The sequence below is a fragment of the Pocillopora damicornis genome, chromosome 14 (assembly GCF_964200805.1).
Source record: "Pocillopora damicornis chromosome 14, jaPocDami1.2, whole genome shotgun sequence".
NCBI lineage: Eukaryota > Metazoa > Cnidaria > Anthozoa > Scleractinia > Pocilloporidae > Pocillopora > Pocillopora damicornis.
This window is the reverse complement of record NC_142683.1, coordinates 18,325,668-18,349,391: the sequence shown is the minus strand read 5'-3', so window position 1 is coordinate 18,349,391 and position 23,724 is coordinate 18,325,668. Positions and strand designations below refer to the sequence as shown.

The 23,724-nt window shown below is 36.9% G+C and overlaps 2 protein-coding genes across 3 annotated transcripts in view; one reads left to right on the top strand and one right to left on the bottom strand.

Annotated features, from left to right (window-relative positions):
• Positions 1–269: 269 nt before the first annotated feature.
• Positions 270–12,412, bottom strand: LOC113673889 (histone-lysine N-methyltransferase EZH2). 2 transcript variants are annotated; one of them, XM_027190354.2, is made up of 22 exons: positions 12,215–12,412; positions 11,354–11,482; positions 10,904–11,020; positions 10,298–10,424; positions 10,044–10,181; positions 9,015–9,144; positions 8,124–8,189; positions 7,605–7,699; positions 6,878–6,912; positions 6,603–6,662; positions 6,144–6,284; positions 5,793–5,936; positions 5,354–5,445; positions 4,663–4,703; positions 4,231–4,356; positions 3,441–3,554; positions 3,095–3,159; positions 2,923–3,018; positions 2,410–2,491; positions 2,143–2,223; positions 1,481–1,565; positions 270–485 (listed from the first exon to the last, which is right to left on the bottom strand). In XM_027190354.2, the coding sequence occupies exons 1-22, from the start codon at positions 12,323–12,325 to the stop codon at positions 419–421; spliced, it is 2,142 nt and encodes a 713-aa protein (XP_027046155.2). In that variant the 5' UTR covers positions 12,326–12,412; the 3' UTR covers positions 270–418. The 2 variants fall into 2 exon arrangements, with proteins under 2 accessions (XP_027046155.2, XP_089050834.1); XM_089194708.1 differs by lacking the exons at positions 270–485; positions 1,481–1,565 and adding an exon at positions 1,927–2,080 and having other exon boundaries at positions 12,215–12,410.
• A 61-nt stretch (positions 12,413–12,473) lies between these two features.
• The window catches only part of LOC113673920 (centromere/kinetochore protein zw10 homolog), an 11,938-nt gene continuing 687 nt past the window's right edge, over positions 12,474–23,724 (top strand). Inside the window, exons 1-23 of the mRNA XM_089194710.1 lie at positions 12,474–12,688; positions 13,461–13,595; positions 14,200–14,307; positions 14,591–14,671; positions 15,188–15,250; positions 15,759–15,900; positions 16,623–16,660; positions 16,816–16,852; positions 16,959–17,007; positions 17,857–17,942; positions 18,233–18,361; positions 19,075–19,154; positions 19,398–19,461; positions 19,609–19,682; positions 19,822–19,968; positions 20,331–20,476; positions 20,579–20,660; positions 20,901–21,086; positions 21,517–21,621; positions 22,387–22,518; positions 22,828–22,947; positions 23,344–23,445; positions 23,669–23,724. The exon at positions 23,669–23,724 is cut by the window's right edge and continues 687 nt beyond it. Coding sequence (XP_089050836.1) covers positions 12,521–12,688; positions 13,461–13,595; positions 14,200–14,307; positions 14,591–14,671; positions 15,188–15,250; positions 15,759–15,900; positions 16,623–16,660; positions 16,816–16,852; positions 16,959–17,007; positions 17,857–17,942; positions 18,233–18,361; positions 19,075–19,154; positions 19,398–19,461; positions 19,609–19,682; positions 19,822–19,968; positions 20,331–20,476; positions 20,579–20,660; positions 20,901–21,086; positions 21,517–21,621; positions 22,387–22,518; positions 22,828–22,947; positions 23,344–23,445; positions 23,669–23,724 — 2,330 coding nt within the window. The 5' untranslated portion in view covers positions 12,474–12,520. The remainder of the gene's footprint in view (positions 12,689–13,460; positions 13,596–14,199; positions 14,308–14,590; positions 14,672–15,187; positions 15,251–15,758; positions 15,901–16,622; positions 16,661–16,815; positions 16,853–16,958; positions 17,008–17,856; positions 17,943–18,232; positions 18,362–19,074; positions 19,155–19,397; positions 19,462–19,608; positions 19,683–19,821; positions 19,969–20,330; positions 20,477–20,578; positions 20,661–20,900; positions 21,087–21,516; positions 21,622–22,386; positions 22,519–22,827; positions 22,948–23,343; positions 23,446–23,668) is intronic.

Below are 23,724 nucleotides of genomic sequence, written 5' to 3'. Positions count from 1 at the left end.
GACACAAAAGAAATATGAAAGCGGACGGAACAGTCATTAAAAAAGCAGATCTGTCCGAAATGGGAAGAAATCGTTTAAAATAGGACACACCCGTCCCAAATCGGATAGACCCGTCCGAAAATGGACCGAATCACCCAAACTCTGACGGAAACGTCCGAAATCCTGCAAAACATTTTGAAAATCAGTCGGAGCCTTCCGAAATCGGCCAAGACCTTCTTAAGTCTCTAAATTCCGTCAATACATTTTGTAAACAATGCACAATACGACCATTACTTTCCAAAAAGAATGAAAAAGTTGTCTTTATTTTTCTTAATCAAAAGTAATTACAATTGTAAACAGATATGCTAAGTGTTTGTCTACGTTTTTTTTGTTTCAATATCTATACTGTATGCGTCAATGGAAAATACATTTAAACTTTTTATCTCAAAGCAAAGTCTACATCACGCTCGATTCCTACAAACTTGAGGGCATCCGTAGCACTGTACCTGAAATATGATTTTAAAAAAAAACAATGAAAAACAAGTAACTTAAAAAATCAGAGGTAGAGAGACAAAAATAAAAGCTGAGTAGCTCGCTTGTCTCCTGAAAGAGTGGGCCATGATCGAGTCCATAGTATTGTGTTCTTCGGCAATCTACTTTACCCTTTCTGTGCATTTCTCCATCAAGGACTAACATCAAGGTCACTGCTCTTTAAAATCATCGCCACTTTTTAAGTTTTTCTTTTTTGAGGGTGGAGGGGGAAGGGGAAGGGGGAAGGGGGGAGGGCTGGTGGGGATATTGTCATCTGATTGGTTGCAAGCGGTCAGTGGAATAGGTGCGTCGATCCTGAGAAAGCTGGCAAGTACTTAGGAAACCTACGGTGAATTAGGATCCCCACCCCTCCAGAAGGAGCAACAATATTATTGGGACATCCAAGTTGTTTTAACTGAGTACCATAAATTAAAAAAGAGGGTAAGTTTTGAGCTAAGTCATGAAAGAAAGAAATATGTTATGACATATTCATTTAGTCACGGGAAAAAAGCAATGAAAAACAAGTGGGACAAAAAAAGAAAAACTGACTCCCCCTAAAAGAATCAAACACCAAAACTTAATATTCTGCGTTCTGATGCTCCACCACTGAGCTACAGAGAACACTACGGTGTAGCTTGCTCCCAGGCCCTCATTATTAGCGCTGCAAGACGCGCATTCATCCACCCGCGGGAAGAATCAAGACGAGTCGGAGAGAGGTTTGGTGGGGGTTGGGCTCTAATGCTCAAAGCCTCGTACTTTCCCGCGGCGAAGAAAAGAAACGGTAGTGTTGACGCGCAACACCAGTTAAGGATGATAAGCAAAGCCCTTGCTATGTTTCCACGTGACAAACGCCCTGTATATTGCTAGGATCAGCAATGACGACACTTAAAGCTTATGAAAAAGCGATCGATCTTTCCTCTGGAGACAAAGATGCTTACTTATGAAGAAGAAATAGCTTTTCTTTCTTTACCTGTAGTCAAAGAATAGTTCCTCTCCAGCTTCGATGTCACGTTTGGCAAATATTCCAATCCGATGGTCCCCGTTCACCATCATCACTGAAATGGAACAAAGTGCTGTGTTTTCAGTTTGTTTCTTGTTTGCAACAAACGTGTACTAAGACACAGTTAATAAGTAATTCATATCCAAACCTCTGACCCCTAGCTACGAGTGACTAGCATCTAATTTCCCCATACAACACGCGAATAAAGATACTGATCACCAACGAAAGAAGCTCTTGATTGTTATAAAAATTCTCCTTGTCGGCACCTTAAGAAATGTATGGAGAACAGTAGGGAGAAAATACATACTGATGCTAGGGTGTACAAGGTTAACGCTCTGTTAAAAGCAAAGGAGCGAGACTAAGTTTACAATGCGCACTGCACAATTTTACCGAATTTTTAAATTAAAATTTTTTTGATGTTGTCAGTAACTTATAAGACAAAGCTTAAAAGTCTTCAGTAAGGTTTTAATAAAATTATCATAAAGTGATTGGATGTGGACTGGACTTCGGGACACCATTGGATTCAACATGGACCACAGTGTTTTCTTTCACATGTAACTGCAACTGTACCTAAGAAACATTCAAAAGATAGAAGCAAAGATAACTTTAAGAAAGGTCCAGCGGTCTCTCACCTTTGGCGTAACAGTTTGGACTGATGGAATGGTTAGCGAACCTAATTTTGTTTCCTTTACGAGTAGCGTCAACAACAAAGTCTGAAAATTAAGCAAATCCAACACAATTAACAAGAGAAATGCTACACAACTGACACGAGGATGGGAGAAAAAAACTCCAAGTCTCTCGTAAGGATTCAAACCCCAACAATGAAATTAACATCGCCCAAAATGGCGATTTGGTTCTAGATTAAAATTAAATGAAATGTTAGGATCCTCTTTCCCTACCATTGTTCAGATTGAAGAGAAAACTGCACATGTACTTGTCGTAAACTTTTCCTCTGCGGTCGGCCTCGTCCTGAGAGATGATCTGACAGCAAAAGAAACGAAAGTAAAAACCTGTGAAGATTCACTTTCTATTGCAATTTGGAGAAAAAAAAAGACGTACATACTCTTGTTTCTTCTTCAGGTGTCTGAGCCTGCGATTTCAGCATAGCTGTTGCTAGGGGAAACGAGAGCCCGATGGCGAGCGGCCTGCTCGAAAATCTTTCGATAACTCGAGCAATTTTATTGAGAGGTCTTTGAGCAAAGACCAAACGTTTTCTCGACTGAACGAAATAGTCCAGTAAAAAAAATAACCGATAGCTTGAGTTACCTCTCTTAGTTACCAAAAAAACAAAGTAAATATCAAGGCGCTTTAAAAGTTTTACTGAATCATTCTCCTTCTTAGTCTCGCAGGCAGACAACGAATGAAGTGACTGCTATGTGTGCATTAAAAATAAGAAAGAAAACTTTTCCTACCTCTCCACAGTACTCGCCGATGAATTCGTTCTTTTTGCAAGGCTCCTTGATGTAAATTCCCCAACCAGCCACGTCAGAGGGCGCAAGCAACAAATGCTGAAAAAGCCAAAGTGTACTTGTGTGTTAGCTTGGTACACTATACAATTGTTCAATTAACAAATTAAGTACAAACCTTTCTTTGACCACGTTGTAGGCCGACATTCCTACAGGAAATGTTAGTGGCTACATCAAAGCTATCTATAGAGGGAAATTCAACAACATTTACTTTTTGTCCACAACAAACAACGTCATAAAAGTAAGAAGCCAAAGTTATCTTACCTATCCTTAGTCATCTTCATTCCTTCTCAGTTTCTCTTTATCTCTTTTGTCTTATTCTAAACAAGCTTATAGTTTGTAAACCCCCTACGAGTTGAAGGTACCTTTTTACACCGTAAAAACTGCCTTCCCGAACAATTTCCAGTTTCAGTTAACAAACTGGACGATAACACGACGATCAGAGGGCTTTTCTCTTTACTTACCAGCACCACAAGTCCCACAAAGGTCTGGGTCACACTCTCTGACGGCTAAGAAGCATGGGCACTGCTTGGTGTTGCACTGAGCTTTGCAGCGACAGCCAGGAAACCGGTTTTGACCTAACGGAGGGGAGGGACAGTCGACCTCATTGCACTAATGTCTTAGCACCAGTTCAAAACATTATTTATAGTGAAAGTTATGGGACAACTGCCGGTCTTTAACGAGGAAATAACGTACTGAAGTAATATTAAACAATACCTTTTAATCTGATTTCAGGGGAGATTCTAGTAATCTGGAATTGCTTCGGTTTTGCTTGGCAACCCAACTCTACATTCTCAGCTTATCAAATGCAAAACCAGTAGCGTTTTCCCCGCGCTCTCTTGGGGTTACGTGCATATGATTCACATTCTAATTGGTCGTTTACATCACTAACAGCTGTTCTGATTGGCTGTTTGAGCACGTTTTTATTAATTGTCGTAAAACTAAAACCAAAATGATCACGCTGGCCAATAAAAAAAAACCAAATAGTCACACAGCAAATGAGGGCGCAATGAGAAAACAAGCAAAAAATTGGAAGCGCGGTTGGTTAAAATTTGGCATCTGATTGGTCGAGGAAGTGCCCAAACTGCCCAAAGCGCGGGAAAACGCGGGCGACCAAGTCGTGATCGGTCGCGTCTGATTGGTTGAGAGGATGGCGCGAGTTTTCCGGACCAGTCACGTAGTGAACTGTAGCAAAACCATGAGGCCCAGATTACTTTTCAAATTCAGTAACTCTTTAGAATAGACTAGACTTACAATCGGTGCTGCATTGACAGAACTTTTCGCAAAAGTTTTGAGTTGCAACACAGATGCACGACTGATCACATGTCTGTCCAGGATGGTCACAAGGAATGTAGTTGTACACATGAGTAGAGGTGCTGTCTAAAACGATACAAACACAAGGAAAAAAGACGCTTTCAATTAGTGTGGCGAAAATAGATGATTTACTTCAACGAGCTCCTTAGCTAAATTTAAGGCAACTCCATATCAGTATGGTATGTAGAGGAGGGAGAAATTTTGGAGGCAGATTAACGATTTTCAAGGATTTTGCAGGAAGACAAATTTTCGCTCGAGATCACTGAAATGTTTGACAGGAAAGAATTCTTAAAATTTTCTGTTCATGTAACACAGCTTAAGATGGAAACCTAATATTTCCCAATTTTCAGTTTTTCTCAAATGTTTCCTCACCTTTCTTTAGCTGAATCTTTCTACAATGAAGAGACCACATCCTGCAAAACATAGAAACGAAATAAACATTCCAACAATAAAGAACCATAAATCACGCTTGGTAGAGACACGCAAGGACAAAATAGATGGCAGCTGGACGCTATCCCCTACGTCGATAACAAAATTTAAACCTTAAACTCCCATGTGTGACCAAGACAGAAGTTCTCATTACAATATTGATACAATATCCAGGAGACATGCGATAAGAAGAAAGAGAAATATCAATTAGGGGATTATTAGTTGATCCAATGCCAAATTCTCCAAACTAACATCATGAGAATTACCGTACTTACTCGAATAAGCGCCCACGCGCTTATAAGTGCCCACGCTCTAATAAGCGTCCTTTCCCGAATATGCGCTCATCCACTACGCCAAAATGTCAAACAAGCGCCCCCCTCGAATAAGCATCTCCCCCGTCTTCCCTCATTTTCTTAAATAGTAGGGATACGCGGAAAACCTGTTTCTATTGCCACTTTGCTTAGTACCTTTTAGAGCTTCGACAAGAGCGGAAAGAGTACAAGAGAAAAATAAGCGCCCTCCTTTCCGCCGAAATTTTAAATCAGTGCCCGGGCGCTGATTCGAGGTGATACGGTATTCCACGGCAAACAGTAACGAGTGAAAGGGTTAACATATATTTTGTATAGAAGCAGACCTATGTTTCCTTTTCTTCTTCCTTGGTGGAGTATCCTGATCATCTGCAGTTGGTAACGGTTCATGTGACTCTTGCAATGCTCTCAGGTACACCTGTAAAAACAAAGTTTCAAGTATATTAAACCCACGTTCATCTCCCAAAATAAAGGCTAGAAGCATTTTTAAGTGCTTTTTTTTTACATTAAGCGGTCAATTAAGGCATGAAATTACGCTTTTTTGTCTTTTATAAAACCTCCTTACTGTGGAACCTGTATGAAGCGGTTCACGTGTATTTAGCGGTCACCTCGACGGCGTCGTTGACTGAAAAATTGAGCAATAACGATAGACAGCACGACATTTTGTTGTGCCACCGATGCTGGGCCGAAGAGTTACGACACTAACGCGACGTTTGATTAGCAGGTCTTTCGGGAAAGACCTAGTGTAAATTCTACGCTCCTCACCTCTTTACAAGTTTTCGTTCGAATTAAATTTGCAATGCTGCAATAGTTGTTACAGTAGATTGGCCTCAAAACGCGAAACAACGAAGCCTCCGCTCCTGTCCATTCAGTAGTTGCAAGCAAAGGATCTGAGTTGCTTCCTTCAGTCTTTGAAAAACAAAATAATAGAAATTAAGTACGGCAAAAACAAAGCAATCCCGGATTACTTAATACACTAAATTAAAAATTTCTCCATATCACATCTTTTACTGGGTATAGGAATTTTTAATTTAATAAGTCGCAAACTCTAAAAAAAAAGTTAACCATGTCTCCAACCAACCAGTATAAACAAAAAAATTTAGAAACATTCTTTACCGCTGTTTTCTCTGGACTGGGAAATCCTGAACCTTTAGAGTTTACTTTTCCACCTTTGCTGTCTTTGCTGCTGGTTCTACTTCTTCGCCTCGTGCTGACTGACTCTGATGACTTGCTGTCTTCTTCTCCTTCGAGCGCGTTCTGTTGCAACGAGTTAAGCGACTATCAAAAGTATTTCGAGTACTTCTCGATGGAGTGGCGTAAAACAAAAACCAAAGTACATGTAATTACAACGAAAGAAAGGAAAATGCCTTGAAGAACCAATGACAACTCAAAGTAAAAACAAGCGAACGGCCCAAAGCGCGGGAAAACGCGGGTGACCAAGTCGTGACAGATGTTAGCTTTGCATCTGATTGGTTAAGAGAATGGCACAAGTTTTTTTGGACCAATCACAGAGCGAAGTAAAGAAAAACAATGGCAGTCTCGGATTACTTTCGACATCTCTAGTTGTGAACGTACCTTAACATGCGTATAGCACTCAGCTCCACATGGGTTTGTTTCTTGTAGATCAACAGGGCTCTGTGCACAAGACAAAGATTGTAAAATTCTGAGACAATTTTTTCAAACTTTACGGATCAAATTGAGAGCCAGGTTATGGCCCAATTTCTTGCAAATATGAGCAAAGTTAAGCCCTGTCCATACATGAAAAAATTTGAAAACAGAAAAGCAATCCTTAAATTTATCTGGTGCAGTGTATGGACACAGCAACAGCACAACCTTAAAAAAATCTGTACCTTTCGCTTGATCTGTGTAGGGAGTGTTCTCCACCCTAGATTAACAAAAAATGCAGCAATTACCAGTAAATAAAAAGTTTTTCCATCAAAGTTACAAACTGTATGACAAAAATGACTCAGCCAATTAGATAATTTGATCATTCATGAGAGGAAAGTCCTCAAAAGCAAATATTTTTTCACTGATAGAGACTCATGTTTCAATAATGTGAGTGAAAGTAATTATCAGTCACTTGACTTAAATAATGAATTCCATCCAGAGTGATGAATACTGACCACCATCACTGAAAACAATAGTTTAAGCCACTTAATGCGAATATAAAACAATTTTATATTCATGCTTTACACACCTATCTCCCTTGAAAATAATACCTTCTTATTGACTGAGTGCAAGGGCCATACTGGGGATATTGGCCCAAGGTTGCAGCAGTGTGGACCAAGCACAGCAAGGTTTGTACAAAAACGACCTGGGGCAAATATTCCCCAGTATGGCTGGAGCAAGCAAAGTTAGTTAGTAGTTTATTAAATGCACATGGACCAAACTTCTTTATTTTGAATTTGTGGCTTTTCTGATCAAAAATACATGGCTGCCAGTGATGACGTTTCAGTAGAAACAATCTGGACCAGAATCTGGACCAAGTAAGAATGGACCAGAATGGTCCAATTTACCTCAGGACTGTCTTGCCATATAATAACAACTATTACAGCAATGAAGATCAGCTCTGCTTACCATGCATAAAGCAATCATACTTGTAACATCTTCTGCAGAACAGCATGTGAAAAGAGTGCAGACTTTGTTCTCTTGAAACAGATTGTGCCATGGGACTAAAAAAAGAAGGAAAAAGTAAAACCACCCATCTGAAGTAAAATTTTTTATGTGACATGTCATGAATCAGCCAATATAAAAAGCTCAACACTTTAACCACCAGAAGTAATTAACATGTAACTTCTCCCCAAAATATTCATGAATTATCCAGCCAACAGGTAATGAGATTAATCAAACTTATCAGGTAAAAGTTTTTATCTTGATCTAACAATACATTCTCATACTAATTCATAAGGAAATGTGCAAAATCAGATCTTGGAAGTTAAAGGGTTTACAGTGTAGATCATACAAAATAATTGCCATGACAAAGGACTTTTCTACCAAAGAATATAACATTAAATTTCAACCACATGATACACCTCAGACACACTGTTTTTTCATTCGCTGATCTTATATAAAGTGTTAGTTGATTGCTTTCCTAACCTGTCGATATTTGGAGTACATTCTGGTGGTAATTCCCCATTCTTATGATCCAGCACATTCTTGTATCTGTAGAAAAATAGCAGAAACAAGTCCAGTACAAAAAACTCAAGTACAAAAGCAAGCCAGAAAGGGTAGCCTAATGTTAGTGCATTTGGACTCCTGAAAGCTCCACCAAAGAGTATATATAGGTAGCAGCAACTTGTCAGGGAAGACCAATGAAATGCTGAAGGGCAACCTTGCAATGGCTGGCATCTCATTCAGGGACATACTAATTCAAGCCAAGGACACCAGGACAAGCTCTGGCTGATCAGCCACTTGGCTTGAGTTCAGAGTTGACCTTATTAAGCCAAGGAGCTCATTCCACCAGAACTGATCCTTGTTTAAGGAATATGACATAACTACCATATTGTTGCAACCTCCATGGATGGGATACCAGTCCATATTAGGGTTAACCCTTTAACTTCCATGAGTGACCAAGACAGAATTTCTCCTTACAATATCAACACAATATCAACCAGATAAGTGATGAGAATAAAGAAAAATATCAATTTGGGAATAATTAGTTGATCCAATACTGAATTCATGGAACTAACATAATAAGAATTGTGTGGTTGACAGAAGGGAGAATTACAAATTTGATCTGGGAGTTAAAGGGTTAAGGAGAGGCACTGCAAGGATAAAGTGTCTTTCCCAAGAACACACCAAGTGGACACAGCTAGGCTCCACCCATTATTTTTTAATCGTGATTCAAGAGGCATCCTAGATCCCTTAGCCCTTAGCTACGCACATTGTCTGAGTCAATTATTTTGCCTGAAAACACAACAAAATGGCCCTTGCCAGAGCTTGAAACCCAGAAAGATAAAAAAATTTAAACTGAAATATGATGTTTACCTTCGGAAAACTTCTGCACCAGTTAAACCTTTATCAGGAAACAGAGATGCTATGGCATCAAACAGTTCATCGTGGGTCTCCCCTGTCTCTTCTGGTGGTTTGTCTTCATCTTTTGGTAAACAATCATCCTCTGTAAAATAGAGAATTCTTTGTAAAAAAATAACTACCATAACACTGCCCAACATTGGTAATGGTCTATACAGTAGTAAAATGCAATTTGCAGCAGGTTGGCAGTTCTTAACACCAATTTACAACTGAACAATAATTTTTTTTTCAGAGACATGAGGAGAAAGATAAATTTCAAGTGCTCCCAGCAAGAATGGAACCTGTGGCTGAACAAAATACTATTTCACAAGCTCTTTTACCATGCTTTGGAAAAATATAGGTGGTTCAGCCATAAAACCAGTTTCATTTGACGAACAGCATGCATACCACTAGAATTGAAATGTTATTTGGATGTTTTTGCATTTGCAAATACTTAAAAGTTAACCCTTTACACCCAAACATCAGTATCCATATTCTCTATACTCTTCTCAACATATTTCTTTTAGTGCTGACAAGGAGAATTTGTTAATAATCAAAGCATCTTAGGTTGGTGATCATTTCCCTTATTCTCATGATCTTAATGAGCATTTCAGCAGTATTACTGTGAGGAGAAATCAGATGCTGATCACTTCAAGGGTTTATAGGGTTATGTTGCCTCAAACTGAACACAAATATTCACAGTGTGCACCAATGGAATCAACTGTCCTTAACTGATTAAAAGGTTGTGTGGGATACACAACCTTCTAATTTTAACCTTTTCAGCTTGTATTCTCACCAGTATGATTTACCAAGGGTAATCAACCCTTTAACTCCCATGGGTGACTGAGACAGAATTTCTCCTAATAATATCAATACAATATCAAGCAGACAAGTGATGAGAATAAAGAAAATATCAATAACGGGGATTATAAGTTGATCCAATACCAAATTCTCCAAACTAACATCACAAGAACTGTATGGCAGACAGTAAGGAGAATTACTAACCTGTAACTTCAGTTGTTTCCTTCTCCTCATCTCTTTTTGTTTCACTTTCTGCATTCTCCTTGGCAGAATTCTTGTGCTTTTTCAATGCTTCAACCAGCTGTAGAAGTAGATCATCTGTAAGGGCTGCTTCATCAAACACTGCACAAAATAAAAGGCAGCATCCTTGTGAATGAAAAGTCATTAAATTTTGAGCCAATTGAAATGTCAGACAGTTAAAAACAAAAAAATGAAATCTAGGAAGAAGTGTTCTTTACCATGTTCTGGAGTGTTGTGAACTCTTCCCTCATAGTTTTTTATGAGCTCCTCAATAAATGATCCATCCTGGTCTAAAACTTCTTCGCCCATGTATGGAATATTGTGCAAGACTGTCTCATCTTCCACCTGGCAAGATGCAAATGGCATTCAATGCTGGAAAATGAATTCTGGTTTCCTTGTCAAATACCATCAGAATTTTATCAACAAAACTCCTTTTCTCTGATTACACTGTAAGTTATAAAAGGAGTAGAAAAAACTTGATCCATAACTAACAGAATGTATCTCGAGCTTGGTTGGTAAGAAATATTTATTATACAAGTATCTCTTGCTCAGAGTATGCGTTATGATTGTTCGATTAAGCTGACTGTATTTCAGAGTGTGGCCCTCTAAATTCAAAAGTTTGTTTAAATTGAAATCTATTTGAACCCAGAGATTTAAGAAATATCTCACTAATGTCATTTTCTTGGTCTGTGCAATAAGTTACAGAATATTGTATTTCAATTCAGATTTATGGTTCTCACACTTGAGCCATAAATGTGAGTCGACAAAACTCTGTCCATAACTTACACTACAGACCTTGAACTCAGAAAGATTTATTCACGTACCATATAGTTTTGCTGCAGAGGAGACCAGGTAAAGAACTGTGGAAGAGACTGCACAGTATACAGGGTCCTTAAAACTGTATGTTGAGTACCATGTCCAAATCCACAGTAGACAGAACTCTGGTAAAAAAAAAAAAACACCAGAGCACAAATTTGAAGTGAAATTACACTCCCACAAGTGATCATAATGGAATTTCTCCTAAAAATATCAGCAGGACAAGTGACAAGAATAGAAAAATATTGATTAGAGACTTATAAGTTGATCCAATACTAAATTCTTTGAACTGACATCATAAGAACTGTATAAGAGACAGTAAGGAGAATCACTAATGAGATCTTGGGAGTCAAAGGGATAAATAAACAGCTACAGAATTTTCTTGCAATTTTTACTGGTATTATGCTCACAATACTTGCTTTCACAGTTAAACAGCACAGTACTGAAACTCTTCATACCTTTCTTGTGGAGGGAAGCTGTTCAGCAGGTGATATATATGGAACCATTTGCTGCTTTTCACCCTTTTGTAGCTCTCTTCTCCTCAGCAACTGCTCTCTGATGCTTTGTTGATTGTCTCTAAAACAGGTCTGAAAGATAGCAGATTTAAAAAAATCAAGTTAAATATTTATTGATTAAGAAATAACATACAACTGAGTCACAAGTTGTAAATTCACTGTTCTTCAATCCTCTAACTCACACAAGTGATTAACAAGCAACTTCTCTCTACAACATCTATACTGTATCCAGTGAACAGGCAATGTTATCTAGATCTAACAACCAAATTCTGGTAGCTAATTTACAAGGAAATGTGTAGCAGCTAGTGGAGAGAACTATAAATCAGACCATGAGAGTTATAGGGTTCCAATAACTTTCGACCTCCACGGTACGCTATTATCACATGACCGCATCAAAATGAAACAAACAGCTTGCTTGACAATGAGAAAATTGTTATTTAAAAATAAAGAAAAATTTAAACGCATACAAACTGCAGGTGAGAACATTAACCTTAACATAAAAAATCATAAGAGAGCGCAGTTCTTTCTCAAAGAGATTAAAATACCCGTAGCTAAAGGTTGATTTCACCTTGTTTCAGTGGAAGAAATCTGTTTCATTGAAAACTCACTCTTTTGCTACAATAATTGTATCGAAAAATATTGGTTAAATAGATCAGAAACAAATGCCAACTCCAGATTAATTGTTACAGAGGTAATAGTGAATTTTCATGTTACTAAAAGTAAAGATAAGCTTGTTGCATGCGAGAACAACGATGCACATGTTTTAATGTTGTCTGTGGGAGATCAAGTGTAACTTCCGAGTACCTTCACCGCTTCGACTTTCTCTGATTGCTTGGATTGCCTTAATTTTAGGTATTCCAGCCGGGCAGTTCGTTTTAGGTCACTTTCCATGCTGCAATCCCTCACTTCTGTCATGATAACTCGACAAGATAGCTTTCTGGATAATAAATACGGCGGGAACACGCGTTTTCAAACAATACTGAATGATTATCATAACTCGGCAATTTTCGTAGCTTTTCGGTAGTACTCGGTTATTCTTCGGAGAGTTTTGGTTGACTTACATGACGTCTTATTTATTTAAAATTTGTTGGCGCGAAGCTCAAGAACAAAATGGCGGACGTAGAAGAAAAGGAAAATTTTATAGCTAGCGCGACTCACAAAAAGCCGAAACAGAGCGCAAGTCTTGTTACGGATGTGCTTTTGAAGTCTGCTCGTTTAGAGAAGGAAGACATAAACTCATGTGTTAAGAAAACATTGCAGAAAGCAGAGGAAGTGAAGGTAAAGTGTGTTTTCTAATTTTGATCTCAAGATCACCTACACAATCGATTTTTACTATGTGTCTTCGATTATTGTTTTTTTTGTGTGTATATTTATGTGAAGGAACACTCTAATTTATTTTGTAGCAATCTACATGTAATTTTGTGTGAAAAATATACAAAAGAAATCACTGATTGTATATAATTCAATCCATAACATTTTAGTTAGATCTTGTGGAGGGAGAATTAAAAAAGATAATTTCTAATTATTAATGGTTCGATCTTCTTTTTTCCTTTTTTCAATTCGTTATCTATAAATTTGTGTTACTTTTTTCAAATTATGTATGCTATAGAATTTTTGACACAATTCCTATCTCTTTATGGCAATATTTTTCTTAATTTTCGCCATTTTTTTTCTCATAGTTTCATGTCTTAATTATTTCCACATTTTGACCGCATCGCATTTTGACCGCATTTGTAAATTATGCACAATTGACCACAAGTCTTCGGTGTGTTTTTCCTTTCCGAAATTAAAGACACAGAAAATTTTGTTTTATCATGATTTTAGCTTATAATTACATAGTTCCAAATAATTAGATGGTTGAAAATTTCAAGGAATTGTTTTTGATAGGGTGTAGTAATTCAATATTGGGTGTTAATTTATTTCTACAGAAAAGTTGATATATCATGGTTTTTGATTACACAGATGTTAATGTTTGGGCAAAAGCTTTACAACTGCAAAGTAAAAACACTGATTTATCTCAATGATCCGAGTAAATATTTCTCTCTTTCAGGCGGAGGTCCTTCAGGCAATATACAAGGAATACACATTTGATGAATTTTTAGACTTCTGTAATTCAACCTTTGAAATGAACTGGAATGTGAACAACCTTCTCACTGAAATTCAAAATGTTTTTGGCAGACTGAAGGTTGGTGGGAATTGTGTCATTCAGTTAACTATTTGCTTGGACATCAGTGTGTTTTCATGGATATATGAAGCAAACAGGAAGTTTTCTGGGTACAAAAGATGCCAAAAGTCACTGAAGGTGCAGCCATTAACAACATTAGCCTCTTTAGTGCCCTTCAAACTTTCCAACTGTGTTACATCTCAATGCACATAAAAGTGACAGATAAACAGACAAATGAGTAAGGTTGTAAGTTTCTAAAGAAACTGTGGTGCTGCATCAGTGAGGGGGGGGGAGTGAGGGTGGGAGTGGGGGTGTATTACGAGATAATTTTGTTTCATCAACTGAGTTGATAATGTAAATTGGCCGCCATAAAATTTATGTTTTGAGCATTAGCCCTAATTGTCAGAGCAATTCATATAAAACAATCATTATACTACATTTTTGATGTAACAAAGTTAATGTAATTTTAAAGGAAATTCCCATTACTGTACTTAAATGTAAACCCATGCACCTGTCTTCCAGTAATATCCACAATGGGAATGTAAAGAAGGCTTGGGCAGTTGAATTTGAATAAAGATGATGCAATTTTTTGTCAGCATTGGCTCCTTGTTTTTCTTTGTTTAAGAGCACAGTGGAAGGTCCTCTTGATGCTGCTGCTTGTGAACATGGTGACCTTGTGAAACAATTAAGAGAGACTGAAGCCATTGCAGAGCTCCTCAAAAGACTCCATAAGGTAAATGATGCCACAGTCATTCAATATTTACTAAAATTTTTTTGTGACTAAGAAACTTAGATATGTCAAATATTGGTGATGATGCAATTTTATACCTTTGAAGATGTGAAGATCCTTGTTTTAAAATTACTAACCGAAAACAAAAATCACAACTTCAAACCTTGTAAAGAACCACATCCATTAATTTTCCAGGCAGCAGTCACTTCATTTCCTGTCCTGTAGGGTGTTGAATTTTCTTGTTGTTGACCAAACAATTTAAATTGTTTTGTTACATAAACTGTAGATCCATGAAGCATTGGACGCCTTCCCTGGGGAGCTTAATAAAGCTGCATATTATAACGCAGCTAAGCTTGTGCAATCTGTGGTAAGAGATCAACTTCTTAATTCTTTAACTCCCATGGGTGACCAGGAAAGAATTTCTCCTTACTATGTCAATACAGTATCAAGCAGACAAGCAATGAGAGTAAAGAAAAATATCAATTGCATGTCTTGATTATTAGTTGATCCAATATCAAATTCTCCAAACTAACATAATGAGAATGGCAGACAGTTTAAGGAGAATTCCTAATAAGATCTTGGTAGTGAAAGGGTTGAGTAGACTTTAACTCAGGTTTTTAAAAAATAAGGTATGACAGTCACCAAGCACAACAAGAGAGAAGTGATATGACTTGACTTTAACATTGATTTTTGCTCAGTCTGTACAAATTTCTCCCCTTTGTTGAAATGTCAGTCTCTTTTGCAGAATAAAGTCCTTTTCAAGACTACAATCGAACGCTCTACTTATGCAATCAACTTTTACTTTTGGATTTGAATCACTTGAGTCATTTACTCTAGAACGATAATTAACCTGATGTTATGATGATTTTTTTTTTTCCAATAGAAAGAACTCCTGTCTGATTTACCTAAAGCTGGCCAGGAAGGACGGATTTTTATTGCCCTCAGAGTAAGGGATCACCTCTCAGTAGTTGCTGTTATATATTGTCATAAAACTTTTAAGTTCCCTCTTTTTTCCAAATATGAGTTTGTGGTTTTATTTTGTGGTTAATTCTTCTCCTCAATGATGTTGTTTTTCCATCAAGAATGGAGGAAGACCACATTGTCATTCTAAGGGTGGGGTTGGTGGTCTATATAGGGGAGATCCTCTGCTATGTATGGGCAGGTGAGTGGGAAATCTTAGCCCTGAAGGGGTGGTGAACAAATATGAGCTGTCAGTCCCACCTGATATCTTAACTGTTTAAATCCCATGAATAACCAGTAAGAATTTCTCCTCACAATTTCAAAACAATATCATACAGACAAATGACGAGAATAAAGACAAATATCGTTTAGGGGATTGTTACCTGATCCAATACTAAATTCTCTTAATTCACATTATAAGAACTGTAGAGTACCCACTAAGGAGAATCATTAAAGAGATGTTGTTAAAAGTCACAAATATTAATTTATTGCAGGAGGAATGGGGAAGACAGAAGGCACAGCTGACTTCAACACTAGAAAGGGTGTGGACCAAAAGTATTGCATGGACAACACCCACTACAGCATCACTGGACAACAGTCAGGGACATCTGAAAACACAACTCAAGCTGGACCCAAGTAAGAAAAGCTCTCTCCAGGACTTCGCTCACATTAATAATAAGGCTCTAATATTGTCACTTTGTAGGCTGTCGATTGCTTCACTGGACATGTATTGAGAGTTCTTTCTGAAATATTCCCTCTGGCTTTTTGGAGAACTCCCAAGAACAGCCCTCTCTAGGACTTCTCTCACATTAATGATAAGGCTCTAATATTGTTGCTTTGTAGGCTGTAGACTGTCACACTGCACATGTATTAACAGCTCTTTCCAAAATTATGCCCTCTAGCTCTTTGGAGAATTCCTAACTGAAAGGGGAAGGGGTTAGGATTATGGAAGAACTCCCACATGCAGTCTTGTATGTATCTGCCAAGTCTAAAATAAAGGGGAAATGGTGTAAAAAAAAAAGTTGTTCAAATTATGATCAAATATCCAAGCTACCGTGATGGATTTTATTCCTTTGTTAGCCCTTTACACCTAACACAAATATGCATATTCTCCTTACTGTTCTCTATACATTTCCTAAGGTGCTGACAAGGAGAATTTGTTTTACAATCAAGAGCTTCCTTAGTTGGTGTTCATTCCCTTTAGTCGCCTGACCTTAATGTATGATTCAGAGATAATACTGTTGGAAGAAATTGGATCCTTATCACTCTAAGGGGTTAAAGGTTTAACTAAAATTTATAATTATCATAAATGCGATTGGCTTGGATTGATTTGAGACATTTCATATTTTTATTTGTAGCTGGCTGTTCAATGAGTAACGTCCTCCAAGCAATGGAAGTAAGTTTGATCTTATTACTACTGACATTGATATCAAGGCTGTATTTGTGACTGACTCATAATGGACAGAAACTTGATGGCTCTTCCTTTTTGCATTCTCTTTCAAAGCTTTACAAGTTCTAACAAGTTTTTTCTTTTGTCTTCTATGTTTCTAGGCACTTGGTATTTTGGAAAAAAGATTTAGAGTGTTTGGTAATGTCGTGCAAATTAATTTTTACCTAATGAATCTCTTGTTTGAAACAAGCTGTTGACTTTACAAAGGTATTTTTAAATTAATTTGTTTGTTTTGTAAATGTAGGAAAGAAGCTGGTGCAGTTTATATTTCGTCCCATAACACTGTTTCCCAGGTAATTTGATATTTTATAGTGAAACAAAGATGATGTATCTAGTACACACTGTATGATTACATGTATATCCTAGTATCTGTAGGGTGTAGTTACTATGAGTATCTCCTCATTTTTATTAATGGAATTGTGGATCAATATCAGTATCTGGGCAACTGCCCACCTACCTCTCCCTAATCCAACATTAACCTTAACTTGTTGTCAATTAACTGTTGTTGAGTTAGGGGAAGGGTAGGTGGGCAGTTGCCCAGATACTGATATTGATCCGGAATTGTAGTGTATTGCAAGTATAACTTCAGGACATTTCAACAGGCATTATTAAACTTTTGATCCCTTAGAGTGACTGGTATCTAGTTTCTCCTTACAATATCACCCCTAAATCCCACATTAAGGTCAAGATTATAAAGGAAATGATTGTCAACTTATTTAAGCTCTTGATTGTTAGACAAATTCTCCTTGTCAGCCCATTAGGAAGTGTATTGAGAACAGTATAGAGGATACGTATGCAGATGTTAGGGTTTTAAGGGTTGAATTGTGGAATTCAAGGTTGCAAAAGGGTATTAGACTTGTATCTAAGAGGCACTTGATTTTACTCCTGTGTAGAGAGAGGCATAATGTGAGAGTTAACCGTTTAATTCTCAAGATCTGATTGTCAATTCTCCCTTCTAGCTGCGGGAATGTGGTGTTAGATCAAAATAACAATTTCTATCTGATAAGTTTGAGTATTCTCGTCACCTGTTTGCTGAATAATTTATGGATATTGTAGGGAGAAGTTAGATGTGAATCACTTCTAGGAGCTAAAGAATGAAGCATCTAAGCTTCCTTTCTTCTCATTATTTTTTATTTCTAAAGCTTAAAGCCACAAGTTGATAAAACAAAACAAGAAATTACAACTGTGTCATTTGCAAAGGAAAGTGGAAAAAAGATCATTGATCCTGGTGAGTATGTGTGGCTCTTTTTGTTTTGTTTCATGAATTTGATGAAAGAGAAACCTCATTCAACGATATTAATTTTGCCTACAGTACTACACATAATTGTTAATATCAAGCAGATCAGTGATCAGAATAAAGGAAAATATAAATTAGGGGATTATTAGTTGATCCAATACCAAATTCTCCAAAGTAACATTACAAGAGTTGTGTAGTATGGCAGACAGTAAGGAGGATTACTACTCAAATCTTGGGAGTGAAAGGATTAATTAAGTGCCAATACTGCTTTTTGATTTCAGCCTTGTTGTATTCAAAGTTCTCAGAAATCCTTGTCATTTTGAGAAACTTCTTTGAAGGAAGAAGGAAAGAAGATGATGAAAAGTCAGAGGCACTTAATGTGTCAAGTTCATCACTTTTTGCCAAACTAGGTATGTTTCATCCAGGATTTGTATACAGTCTTGAATTCTTGAAAAAGTACATGGATTTTTTTAATTTTCTATACCTGGAGAAAATGGAAAATAATCTGGAAAAAATGGGAAGAGGTCTGAAGTTGTTTCCAAGCAGCAACAAGTACTTAACTGCGAAGTAAGCTTGGTCTTTGTAAGATTATTAATGGTGGCCTTTCACCTAAACCAAAGTATTTCTCTATTGCCATCAGAGACATTTTTATTTTTCTTTAAGTTGTGTCACCTGAAGTTCAGATCTTACAAAACTGTCAGAACTGATTTTCTTCTCTGTTTTATACATTTTATCAACTAACCCATTAACTACCATGACTGAGCATGACAGAATTTCTCCTTACAATGTCAAGCAGTCAAGTTAAAAGAAAAAATATCAACTAGGGGATTATTAGTTGATCCAATACCAAATTCTCCAAACAAACATCATGAGAATTGTATGGCAGACAGTAAGGAGAATTACAAATGAGATCTGGGAGTGATAATTAGGATAGTTTTTTTTGCTCAGGTCATGTGTCTAAGAAATGAGAATAATTGATTGGAAAAGTGTTGGCAAAATGTTTACTACTACCAAAAAATATTGCTAAAATAGCAGTTACAAGAGATTATGATTTAAGTATTGTTAACCAATAATCAATTATTCAGATTTTCTGTGTAAACATGTTGCATTTCTTCCTCTTCAGGTGAATATATATGGCCTGAGCTGTCAGAAACTATTATTACAGAGTGCCTCAAGAAATCAGTTCCTAACACAAGTGCACAGGTATACCAAAGTGGACTTCACCCTTGGATTCACATAATTTTTTAACTTCACCTAGTGCACCCAATATTTTGGGATGGTTACCACTATTTTTAAAACCAAGAAGTCAACACCGTGGGATTGTATGTGGATGTTAGCAAGGATCATTTCAAACTTCAGCCAATGATCTTGCAAGATCCTCCAGTGTACAGTGGAACCCAGCATATAAACTGTGTTAAATTATATTATATATTTTTTCTTTCTCAGTTGGAAAAGTATCAAGATGTCATAAAAGCCACTGAGGAATTTGAGACAAAGCTTGTGTCTTTAGGTATAGAAAATTTCTTTAAACAGTTGGTCTTCTTTTCATTATATGCCCAACTTGGTATTTTTATAAAAATCAAGATTATTGGTTCAGACAGCTTTTCTTTTGCACTCATCTTTTGGTTTGTTACTCAAATCTTTTGTTGTCACCTAGGTTTAGTCCCTGAAGGAACAAATAATCTGACATCCCATGTAAAGGATGTTGGTATTCACTTTGGAAACAAAAAGGTATATTATAAGTATAACTTGTGTATTGTCTTTTTAGTATTTTAAGGATCTTGGCATCATTAATTGTCAAGAATTCAATGTATTAGACTGATTTCAAGCCCTTTTTCTTTTTTTTTGGCCTATAACTGTGCTTTTATAGTGTCAAGATCTTCTGGTCAGGGCACGTGATCTGATGAAGGATGACATTCACAATACTGTGTTGGTGGACAGTAAGAACGACAAGGCAGTTCTACAGAGTCTGGGTGATATAAAGAAAGCATTATCAGATAACAAAAAAGGAGTAAAGGTATTTAACAAAATTTGTTACAATTTTGGCCCATATTTAAACTCAGTGGTGGCTTGCTTGGGAACAATTCTTCACATCAGTACAGTATGCATCAATCAATGCAAAGCTTTAACATCTCCCCCCCTCCCAGCAACTCCTGCTCATGGCATTTTAATTTTTACAGAATGGTTTGTTAAAATCCCTTCCCCACCAGCCAGGGCAAAAGGTGCGTTCAAATGCCCCATCCTATATATTTGTAAGAGGCAAAATCAGTGTCGGTGACTTTCTATATATTGACCAACCTTTGAGGTTTGAGGTGTCACAGAGGGCATAGACTTATGATGAAGATATGAGTTGTAAATTGACAAACATATCTTTTTCAGCATGAACCATTGCAGAGAGATCCAGCTAACACACTAAGCAAGTTTACATTCTGCCTTCCATCCTGCCGCATCAGTGAGAGTACAGAGAAACTAATGAATCTGGCTTATGAAACTTTGATAGAAGCAACACAATCTACCCCACAATGGTATGCACAGTAGCTACATAATTACAATTGCAAGCACATTTCTGCCTTTTAATTCAATGCTCACTTTGTGATGAGTTTATTACATTTTTTTTCCTTTTCCAGTGCTATTCAGCTCTTCTACAGTGTTCGTAACATGTTTGAGTTATACTGCAATGTTGTACCCACTTATCATCAACAGCACTTGGTGAGTTTGTGGTTGTTTCATCACTTTAACTCTTAAACTCCCAAGATCTGATTGTTAATTCTCCTCTCAAGCAGCTACACATTTTCTTGTAAATAAGTTACAAGAATTTGATGTCAGATCAAGATAGCAACCTCAACCTGATAAGTTTGAGTATTCTCATTACCTGTTTGCAAGATAATGTATGGATATTACAATGAGAAGTTACGTGTTAATCACTACCTTGTATTTGTCTCTCTTCAGAGCAAATTACCTCAGTTGTCTGCTCTGCATCATAACAACTGCATGTACATCGCTCACCACCTTCTCACTCTTGGACATCAGTTCAGATCCAAGTTGCCAGAGCCTCTTAATCAGAGCGTGGCTACTTTTGTGGATCTGGTGCCAACCATAAGACATATGGGAGAAAAATGTTTCCTTGAACAACTGGTTAGTATTTCATTTGAGATTTTGTTTCCATTTTTGCATTTTACAAATCATACATCATAAGTTAACAAGGTTTCTGTTTGTAAAGCTATTTCCATAAAAAAAAATTACTTTTTTACAACTTAATGATGCACATGACAAGTTTTACAATGTAGATTATGGGCAAGTCCTATGAACCCTTTACACCCTAATATCAGTATACATATTCCTCATTCTGTTTTCTATACATTTCTTAAGGTGCTAAAAAGGAGAATTTGTTTAACAATCAAGAGCTTCTTTAGTTGGTGATCATTTCCTTTATTCTCCTGACCTTAATGTTTGATTCACAGATGACATGATATTGTAAGGAGAAATCAAATCCTAGACACGCTTTTGGGATCAAAGGGTTACAGTGATAATGTAGTTAATTAATTTCTGTTGTTTCTGTTCACAGAGAAAGCAAAGGTCTAATTTGTTGGAAGTTGTGCAGGGGAACAAAGGTTTTGCGAATGTGCATGAGGATGAAAAAGGCTTGCAGGTTGAGAAATCAATGAAACAGGTGAGCATACAAGGAGGTGCACAGATGGAAATCTGCAATTTTTGCTTTTCTGGTAATCCACAACTACCTGCTAAAATACTGTTTTGACCAAAAGCATTGATAGAGTTGACTAGACCTTCTGCACCAAGTTCTCATCAGTTAAACCTTTACAGCCTCATATATCCTTGGTATCCAAGTTCTCCTTACTGTTCTGTATATTTTTGTATGGTACTTACAGGGAGAATTTATCTAACAATCAAGATCTTCTTATTCTCATGACCTTAATGTTTGATTCAGGGGTGATAATGTGAGGAGAAATTAGATGCCTATCACTCGCAGAGGTTAAAGGGCTAACTATGTTACTTGTCCTTTGTCTTTGAGAACAATGTAACCCACTGACTGGGTCTTCTACTCTTAACATTGTTCAGCCTTCCAAGAAACACTTGACATCCACATTGACCTCTTAGAGTGATTAGCATCTAATTTCTCATTACAACATTGTCCCTGAATCATGCATCAAGGTCACAAGACTGAAGAAAATGATCACCAAACAAACAATAATGTCAGGAGAATAAAGGAGCTCTTGATTGTTAAACAAATTCTCCTTGTCAGCACCGTACAAAATATACAGAGGACAGTATGGAGAATGTGCACATTGATGTTAGGAATTTGAATTAGGTGAACAAGTACTACTTCTCGTGGCTAAGGACTCACAAAAGCAATGTCACCATTGATATTTTTAATATTCCTAGCAACTAAATGTTAGTTTTCTTCATCATTTTTCAGATTTTGCATCTCTTAACAAATCTTGGAAAAGTGTGGAATGGTATTTTACCAGTTGATATTTATTGTCAGGCCTTAGGAGTCTTATTTGATGACGTCTTACAAAACATTGCTTCAGAAGTTACCCAGATGGAGGTGAAGCCATAAAATTTACTATAATTATATACCACGCAAGTGAATAGTGCTTTTCATGCATGCTGATTGCCTAGCTTGAAAGTGAATAGTGACTACTATCCAACTATTATTGCACTGTAATAAATTAAATGTGAAATGGTGCTGCAACAGCCACCAAACAACTTTGTACCAGTGTAAGTAAAAAATGCTTGTTTCTTAGGTTGGTCTACTTAGCTCTTAGATTTTCTTAGTTGTCTTTGAAACTCTGTTTTAAAAAAAAAACTTTGCAGGTAACTAATGGTGTTTTGTTATAATTTTTTTTTTTGATAGGATATTTCAGCAGAAGAGGCTCATCAGCTTCATTCATTATTATCCATACTTGTAGAGCGAGGGTCTGAAATATTCCAAAATGTACAGGAAACAAACTCAGAATCAGCAGAAAACAGCTGGGTAAAAATAATGCAGACCAAAAAAAATCAGCATTCATTGAGTATTGCACATTGAATAATTCTCTGGCTACAGGGCACAATGCTCTAACTTAATTTCTATAACCAGAGCTTTTATTATTAAACAGAGAACATTTAGCTGTTACTCTACAATTTTTTTCTGACACAGATTTCTCACTGAATACCCTGTAAAAAGCCTTCAAATATTTAAGTTTATTTGGAACTTTGTAATTGGACTCCATTAGCTTGACCCTCTTGTGAGGCTTATTTCATGTGCAAGACAAGATTACATAGCCATAATTATGTCTAAAGGTGTCCACCTGTAAGAGTCACTGTGTAAAGGTTCAATTATCATTACTACTCATCAAATAATCCCCAAAATGTGCTGTTTTTGTTTCAGGATTTATGCACAGTTGTACCTCACTGGATTCGTTATAAAGAGCTGATAGCAATATTGGAAGCCAGTTTACAAGACATTGTGGACAGATGGGCAGATGGAAAGGTAGACCTTTTTGTTGCTATTTAGAAGTAGATGTTTGCTACTTTTTTTTTTTTTTACAATATCAATACAATATCAAGCAGACAAGTCATGAGAATAAAGAAAAATGTCAATTAGGGGATTATTAGTTGATCCAATACCAAATTCTCCAAACTGAAATCACAAGAATTGTAAACAAGACAGTGAGGAGAGGGTTAATGTTACTTGTTTCAATATTTCCTACCAGGGTCCCTTGGCACATGAATGTAGCGCTCAAGAGGTGAGAGGCTTGATAAGGGCCCT